This window comes from Podarcis cretensis (assembly GCF_951804945.1).
Source record: "Podarcis cretensis genome assembly, chromosome: 2".
Classification (NCBI taxonomy): domain Eukaryota; kingdom Metazoa; phylum Chordata; class Lepidosauria; order Squamata; family Lacertidae; genus Podarcis; species Podarcis cretensis.
This window is the reverse complement of record NC_137171.1, coordinates 123,330,394-123,339,610: the sequence shown is the minus strand read 5'-3', so window position 1 is coordinate 123,339,610 and position 9,217 is coordinate 123,330,394. Positions and strand designations below refer to the sequence as shown.

Below are 9,217 nucleotides of genomic sequence, written 5' to 3'. Positions count from 1 at the left end.
AAGCATGCATGGATATTAATAAACAATAGGTCCTCTTCTTCCACCCTGAACATTCCCACACTAAATTCAGCCCAAACTCACCCCACTCCAATTGACTCTTGTTAAACTTGGGAGCTACACCTCTGATTTCTCACAAACATGTTTCCCCCCACCTCCCAGCTCTGCCCCAGCCCCTTGAGTCACACAAGGACTCCAAGATGTTGCAGGAGTGAACTTCACCCTTTATAATTATCAAAATCATGGTAATTTATCCTTATTCTTGCCAAAGCTCGAGAGATATTTCTAGGGATTGCACAAACATCAGAAGCAAGGTAGCACAAGGTTATTTATTGCACTGGGAGGAGCGGGAAGATTAGTGTCCAGAATAAGAGTGTGATTGAGTCAAGATGGATATGCATGTAGTTTAATGGTTCTGAAGAAGAACCGTATTGGTGAAACCACAGCAGATTGGGTGATGTAAGAACTCCTTTTCTCTTTTGCTGATTGGCTAGCTCTAGAGGAGAGAGGAGCCACTCACAGGGGAGGTCTAGGAGGCAGAGCCAAAATGAGAGCCCTGCTGCTTCTGCTTCTGCTCCTTCTCCTGATGCCCTTTCGAGTCTGTGAGAACCCAAAAACAAAATGCCCCTTGAATCTGATCAAGGATGAAAATAAAGCACACAATTATTACCGGCCTGGAGACTTCCTCATCAGCGGAATCATATCCCCAAGAAATTATCATAGGCAACTTCCATATGTATTTTCCGACACCCCGCTAACCAGACTTGAGGGGTAAGTAAGTATTTTCTGGTAGATCTCATGTTTCTGCGTCTCCACACCATTGGTTCCGATTTACTAGGGAAATAGCCCCTATTTCAGGGCTGAAGAGGCTGTGGCCTTCCAAAAATCATACTGCGAAGTTTCCCTTCTGTCTTCAGGAAAAGTGTTGAATATAAAAGCAACATGTGCAAGAGTTACACAGTAATACGTTCATAAGGGTAAGGATCAGTACAGAATGAGGTCTGACGAAGGAAATCAGGACTAATAAAGGAGTCAGACAAGGTTGTCTGCTAGAATCACCCCTATTCAACCTCCATATTAATAGTATTGTAACAAACTTGAACAAACTATACGAATTTTGCCAATCAGAGCAACTCAGAATTAATTATGCAAAATAAAAGGTACCATTACAAATATTTTCTCCTGATATTTGGGTGAAAATTAGATTCTTTGTCATTCTTTTCCCCTTCCACCTTCTGGAGCTTACTCCTGGAAGATGTTGGCATAATTGGTGTCAAAGTATATTAATGCAATTAACACCCATATTTAAATGACACTAACACGACTAACATTGCTTTCAGCTATAAAGCAGAGACCCACAGAAGGAGAGTTGCCTTGTAATTCATTTTTTTATCCCTGAGGAAACTGCTCTCTTCTCAATCTCATTATACTTTGACACCAATTATGCCAACACCTGTGTGTGTGTGTGTGTGTGTGTGTATGTGTGTTGGCTAATTTATAGTCTTCTGAATCCATTAGCCTTTCAGCCTTCAGACTGAGTCAAGCTTCCAGTGTGACTACAACATCCTGATGGACTGCAGACTCTGATACAGACTGAGACAAGTTTTAATCTACTTTACTTAGTTAGTTTATAGTGTGTGGATCATGATACACCAGTAGCTTCTAACTTTATGCATATAGTGTAAATTGTTGTCTTCTTAGAATCATAGAGACATAGGATTGTAGAGTTAGAAGGGACCCCAAAGTCATCTGGTCCAACCCCCTGCAAAGCAGGAATTATCACCTGAGGCAATAAAAAAAACATGTAAATAGAACTGTATGGGAAAGGAATTTTCTTCATTGTCAACCCAGAAATGGCCAGGAATGGTAAAGAGTAATGATTTTGAAGTTCTGCTGCAGGAATCCTCTGGTTACACAGCTACTATATACATGTTCTTAAAACATTATCAAATCTAAAAGAACTCCCCCCCCCCCGCCCCACTGGAATAACACGAAACCCCCCCCCCCAATCCCCCGATACAAAGTAATGTATGCAATCATAGAATCATAGAGTTGGAAGAGACCACAAGGGCCATCGAGTCCAACCCACTGCCAAGCAGGAAACACCATCAGAGCACTCCTGACATATGGTTGTCAAGCCTCTGCTTAAAGACCTCCAAAGAAGGAGACTCCACCACACTCCTCGGCAGCAAATCCCACTGTCGAACAGCTCTTACTGTCAGGAAGTTCTTCCTAATGTTTAGGTGGAATCTTCTTTCTTGTAGTTTGGAGCCATTGCTCCGTGTCCGCTTCTCTGGAGCAGCAGAAAACAACCTTTCTCCCTCCTCTATGTGACATCCTTTTATATATTTGAACATGGCTATCATATCACCCCTTAACCTCCTCTTCTCCAGGCTAAACATGCCCAGCTCCCTTAGCCGTTCCTCATAAGGCATCGTTTGTGTGTGTGTGTGTGTGCATCGTTTGTGTGTGTGTGTGTTGTGTTTAGTTATTTGAAGGCTGTGTGCTTCTATTCTGCAATGAAGTGTGAATTCGCCCATTTTTATTCTTAAGCGGCAAATGAGTTTTCACATTTGCAACAAGGATATGTCTCACACAAGCATACAGACCATTATTTGGGGTTCAAATAGTGTTTAGTTTTATTAAATGCTGAACAGCAGTTTGACAATTAATTATTATTATTGAATTGCAGGTTCACCCCTGTTTCCTACTGGTATGCCTTGTCCTTCTTGTTCACCATTCAAGAGATCAACCAGGATCCTAGGCTCTTACCCAACATCACCCTGGGCTACAACCTCTATGAGAACTACTTTGATGCCCGGAGGACATCTGAGGCCATGCTAGACCTGGTTGCAGGCAGGGAAGGCAATATTCCCAACTATCACTGTGGAAAACAGAGCAAAATCCTGGCTGTTCTTGAAGGATCAAATTCTGACATCTCAAAAGGGATTTCAGTCTTGTCAGGCTCCTACAAAATCCCTCAGGTATTTGCAGGGGTGGGGCACAGGAATGGAGGGATAGTGGAGAAGTTCAGCAATATAACAGGAGCAAGAAAATCCTGAGCCATGGCTCCATGGGTTTTTCTTCAAAGCTTGATTGATTGATTGATTGATTGATTTAATAAAACCAAGCCCCCCTCCCACCTCATACACTCCCAATGCTTCAGAATAAAACTCTCAGCTTCAGCCAGTACACAGTTTGTTAGATATTGATCATCCCAGGTTAGTATCTGGTCTTTTCCTCTGAAAGCAAAGTAAAACACCAAACTCTTCTATTCCCCCCTAGATCAGTTATGGATTTATTGCTCAGGCACTTGAAGAAGTTCAGTTCCCTTTTGTCTACCGGATCGTCCCCAAAGAAGAAACTCAGTACCATGGGATTGTTGAGTTACTCCTGCATTTTGGATGGACATGGATTGGCCTCATTGCTCCAGACAATGACAATGGAGAAAGGTTCACAAGTGCCTTGAGGTCTTTAATGATCAAGAAAGGAATTTGCATTGCATTATCAAAAAGATTTCCAGAAAAGAATGGTCATCAAATGCTTGGTCTAATTGAACCATTCATTACCTGGACACAAGTCAGTGTCATTGTTTACCACGAAATAAATCGAATGGGATGGATTCCAATCATGACACTACAAGGGACATTTGGGAAAGAAATTGGGGCAAAAATCTGGATTGCGGCAGCTTTTCAGGACACCAATACATATATGTCTTCTCCTCCTGCTCTGTTCCAGTCCATCCATGGTTCTTTGTCCTTTGTATTGAAGGCTCAAAGAAGGACCAGCTGTGGCTACAATAGTCCATACTCATCTGCTCTCCAACAATTTTGGAACACAGCATTTCATTGTTCATATTCAAAGCATGTGTTGGCTGCAAAAGGCGAGACCAGATGCACAGAGGAGGAGAAACTGGAGATTCTGCCCAAAGAAGAGATGGAGACAGCCCAGTCTCAAGATAGCTACAACACTTACTTCAATGTCCAAGTTGTTGCACATGCCTTAAATGCTGCCTATTCATCTAAATCAAAGTGGATGGTGATGGGAGGTGGAAGAGACAGGTTGGAACATCAAAGGCTGCAGCCATGGCAGGTAATTCTTTCCCCATTTTTTCACACCGAAATTCATTGTCCCAGCCAGGTTTTTGTTTTGTTTTTTACAAAATGTGTGATGTTCTGTTCTGTTTTTGTATATTGGAAGTTGCGGCAACCCAGTCTTATGGGCAAGGTACAATGAAATGAAATGAAATGAAATGAAATAAATGAAATAAATGAAATGAAATACTACTAATAACTACAATAATAAATTCCAACTGCACAAGTTCCCCATCTCAACATACATAGAAAACAAAAGCCAAATGAATGGAAAGCATTGTTTCTGCTTACTTACACCCTTTATCAGTAGGAGTTACTGGTTGACATCTACTATTCAAGCCAGGACAGTGTGTTTGGAGGTCCTGGGATGCCTTGAGCACAAAAATACCCCCCTCACTCTCATTGTTATGGTCCAAAGGAAAGGAAAACAATGTGTTGGGCACTAGGGTGGATGCAGGAGTTGGCGGAAGGAGGAACACAAAATGCCCCCTAACCTGCTTTGGGACTCCAGATTTGTGTAGGGTTTACTCCTTAGCCTTTCCTTCTCCTGAAGATGCCTTACAGGGCAGCAGTTATGGGTTGTTCCTCAGGGTTTACTCCTGAAACCTTTCTCACAAATGTGTATGGCTGCAAGGCTGCATCCAAGCTTCCCTTCTCCTAGAAGGGCTGGCTTCAGGGGTGTCTTGCCCATAGAGGAAAGTGGTGCGGGGCACCAGGGCGTCAGGGAAGAGGTGGAGGTTGTTTGGGCCTCCCGGAATCAGCTTGCTCCCCTCACCTGTCTCACTGAAGCAGCGCCGCGCCCGAAACCTCCATCTCTTCCCCGCCGGAGGAGCCCCCTCCAGCCGCTGCCCCCTTCCTCCAGCCCCACAAAGCTACTGGCAGCGCCGTAAAAAGGTCAGCAACTCTGGGATACAGAGTGATGTGGGGCGCCAGAGGGATCTTTGCGCCAGATATACTTAAGACGGCCCTGGCTAGTTTCTCAGCTTGCAAAACCCCCATCCAGCTTTCATTTCCCTCTATAGCACATGCAGTAACCACCTTCTTGACCATAGGAGCCACTCTTGGTCTCACCCGCTCAATCCTCCAGAGCCTGGTTTTTTGTATACAGAGGAGGTCCCTAACTCACCAAGAGCTTGAGACCCATCAGCCACCCTCACCTGGTTTAGTCAAAGCCATTTCCCAGAGTGTGGCTGCTGTCACATGCTGGCACCTTCTAGGAGCCACGAGGGAGAGCTGAGGATCAAAGGTGGACAAACTACCTTTCCTAACACACCACACACCCCAGTGAATTCTACCCTTAAACAAGTTGTGTACGTATTGTCCCTAACATTGACCGCCTCTTATATGCAGCATTCCAACTGTATGACACCCCCCCCCAAACTCCACATTTTGTATACACTTTAAAAACCCCAAAACCAACTGGAATCCAATTGAGTAGTGAGACAAAATGTCTGTCCGTTACTGAAGCAAATCCAGTTTTGTGAGGCTTCTGGCTGAGGTCAAAGTTTTGTCAGAAGACCCCCACACTTTCTGGTGGTTCCTCCTTGCTGCCCACAGAGAGATCCAGCCTTCTCAGCTGAAGTTGGACCCTTCTCACCTCTTCCTCTGTCCCTGCTGAGTCTTGAAGATGCCCATCAACAGTTAGTAGCACCTAGAAAACAGACTGCACAGGCACAAGGTCTCCTGGCCATAGGATTCTACACTTGGTTGAGATGGGCTCTCTTTTCATTTTTATCTCAGCATTTATATACTGCCATTTGTCAAAAGCTGCCAGGCCAGTTTACAATACAGTAAAACAAAACAAAACAGTTTTTAAAAATGATACAAAAGAACTGAATATAGTATAAAACACCGTACAGAATACAGGCAGTTTATCTGATGTTTCCCTGTCACTGCAGCTTCACCCTTTCTTAAGAGAAATCCAGTTTTCAAATGGCTCAATCAATGGACTGCATTTGGATGAAAATGGGAAGCTGCCAGCCGAGTTTGATATTGAGAACTGGGTGATGTTTCCCAATAAGTCTCGTGTCAGAGTGAAAATAGGGAGTATACAGAGAAAGGCATCCGCTGACATGAACTTCACCATTAGCCCAGAAGCCATTGTGTGGCCAAAACGGTTTAACCAGGTAAGGGACACTTGATTCCATGTAACATTCCTTAAGCTGTAAATATTTTTGAATAATTCATGTGAGGCTTCAATTGCAATCCTTTGGACGCTTAACAGGGAGCAAATCTCATTGAATATGGTGCAGGGGTTGGAACTGACAGCTCAGGGGGGCTCCACTGCATAAAAGGAGTATGTGGTGTGGATGGTATTTTATATCCATGGAGGAAATATCGTATTTTTTGCTCTATAAGACACACCAGTCCACAAGACACACCTAGTTTTTGGAGGAGGAAAACAAGAACAAAAATATTCTGAATCTCAGAAGCCAGAACAGCAAGAAGGATCGCTGTGCAGTGAAAGCAGCAATCCCTCTTGCTGTTCTGGCTTCTGGGATAGCTGCGCAGCCTGCATTCACTCCATAAGACGCACACACATTTCCCCTTACTTTTTAGGATGGAAAAAGTGAGTCTCATAGAGCAAAAATATGGTATATGCTTTCGTGTGCATGCACACTTCAGCGTATACCCAGAAGAGGGTTCGGAGCCAGTGGAACCAGAGATCCAGTTGGTTTGTTTCCAAACTCTATGAATAACCTCTATAGACACAAAAACTCCTAACAATTTCTCCTTGATGTTCCTTTTTCTCTTTATGGCTAGACCGTGCCTTTCTCCAGGTGTACCAAAATCTGTCTACCTGGATACACCAAAGTGGTTCAAGAAGGAAAGCCGATTTGCTGCTATTCTTGTGCTCCATGTGCAGAAGGGACAATCTCTACTTGTGAAGGTGGGTGACTCCAAGTTAGAAGGAGAATAGGAATAGGAATCTCTGGCCAAAAAGTGGAGAGCAAAGTGGAGAACTTTGGGTGCACTGCCGACAATGCATTTATTTAGGGATATTAAACGGTGCGCTCAGTAAGTAAAGAACCAAAACCACACCAAAAAGAAAATGAGTTGTTTTTTTAAAATATATATATATATTAAAAAATAGTAAATGTTCACTTAGCGAAAGCACAATACAAAATAAAATAAATCATATTAAAATTATTACATGGAAGAAATACAAAAATGTTTCTGCTACCTATTTAAAGGCATATGTACCAACTTAATAGTGAACAATTATCCTTCTAACAACATTTCTCCAATCCAGCTAACTGAAATGTTGCTGGAGATGTTGGATAAATATATAAAAGTAAATAATTGCAAATAGACCAGAAGAATAAAAGAAAAAAACACACACCCAAATGATATGGGCCCCAGAAGACAAAATATGAACTGTAAAAGCTCAAGGTAAAGAGGCATGTCGTTGGTATTTGGTGAAAGCTGTACAATGTAGACACCAGGCCCATGTCCGTGGAGGTGAGAGTTTCTCAGCTATACCTATATCCCAAGGTTGTTTGGGTGAGAAAAAGCAAGGAAACCCTCTCTCTCCTTGAAGGAAAGTCAGGGTGCTATGGTAAACATTGAAAAAGGAAATAAACAAACTTTTGCCTCTCCCTCCCTACAATGCCTCCTTCCCTGATCACCCTTGCATCAGCATTATTCTTCCTCGTATTGTAGAACACAGATGGTTATTCATATGAATGATGTTTGGACCTCTTTTCTCCTCCTCCTTAGATGCAGATCATTGCATCAAATGTCCAGAAGATCAACATCCAAATAAAGACCGAGATCAATGTATCCACAAGATTATCACCTTCCTGGCTTATGAAGACTACTTGGGAATCATTTTAGCTTTCCTTTCCCTATTCCTGTCTTTAACAACAGGCTTTGCCTTGGGAATCTTCATTAAATACAAGGAAACACCCATCGTCAAAGCCAACAACAGGGACCTCTCTTACATCCTCCTCATTTCTCTCCTGCTTTCCTTTTTGTCTTCCTTCCTGTTCATTGGGGAGCCAAAGAGAGTGACTTGCCTTCTCCGGCAAACAGCTCTCAGCATCATCTTCTCCACTGCAGTTTCTTCTGTGTTGGCAAAAACCATCGCTGTGGTGCTGGCCTTTCTTGCTACTAAGCCAGGAAACAGAGTGAGGAGATGGCTGGGGAAAAGTCTGATGAACTCCATTGTCATTTCCTGTTCCAGTGTCCAAGTGGTTATCTGCACCATCTGGCTAGGGATCTCTTCTCCATTCCCAGAGTCTGACATGCACTCCCAGGCTGGGCAGATCATTGTGCAATGTAATGAAGGGTCTGTTGCTATGTTTTACAGTGCCCTGGGCTACATGGGCATCCTGGCTGCCATCTGTTTTATGGTGGCTTTTTTAGCCAGGAAGCTGCCTGGGGCCTTCAATGAGGCCAAGCTGATCACCTTCAGCATGCTGGTTTTCTGCAGTGTTTGGGTGTCCTTTGTGCCCACCTACCTGAGCACCAGGGGGAAATACATGGTAGCCGTGCAGGTCTTCTCTATTTTAGCATCCTGTGCTGGGCTTCTCGGTTGTATCTTCCTCCCTAAGTGCTACATTATTGTGCTGAGGCCTGACCTGAATACAAAGGAGCACCTAACAACTCAAATTAAAGATGCCCTATGATTCTCTAAGGGCTCAGCTACACAGCTGCAAATAAAACAATTTATTTATTTATTTTTGAATTTTATTTATTTATTAAAGTTCTTATGTTTCATCGGTAAACATAATCATATTACATCGCAAGGCTTATTGTACTATAATTTTCAACATGTATACAAAGTTTATATACTAAAAGAAGAAGCAAAAACAAGGACAAAAACCTATTCCAAAATCATATATGTACCCATACATTGGACTTCCTGTCTATCCTGTTGTATATTCCTTTTTTCTTTTTCTTTTTTTACAAATGAATGTACTCTTATTATTGTATATTTCTTTGCATTTTATCTAATACATTCCTGTATCAATATGTACCCTTGGTCTTATTTCTCAACTCAGTCTCTCTCCAACGTCAATTGAATGCTAGCATAGATAGTGACCCCTTACTGTATTTTTGAAGATATATCTTATATTTATCCCACTTTTGCATAAATTTTTGTTTTGAGTTGCCTCTCAGGC

At 42.6% G+C, this 9,217-nt stretch overlaps 1 protein-coding gene across 1 annotated transcript; it reads left to right on the top strand.

Moving 5' to 3' along the window:
- Positions 1–544: 544 nt before the first annotated feature.
- LOC307209853 (vomeronasal type-2 receptor 26-like) lies at positions 545–8,722 on the top strand (the record flags this gene model as incomplete). The annotated part of the gene is made up of 6 exons (XM_079965217.1): positions 545–768; positions 2,690–2,981; positions 3,283–4,089; positions 5,990–6,217; positions 6,855–6,981; positions 7,812–8,722. 6 exons carry the CDS (start codon positions 545–547, stop codon positions 8,720–8,722), a joined length of 2,589 nt encoding a protein of 862 aa, XP_079821343.1.
- Between the last annotated feature and the right edge of the window lie 495 nt (positions 8,723–9,217).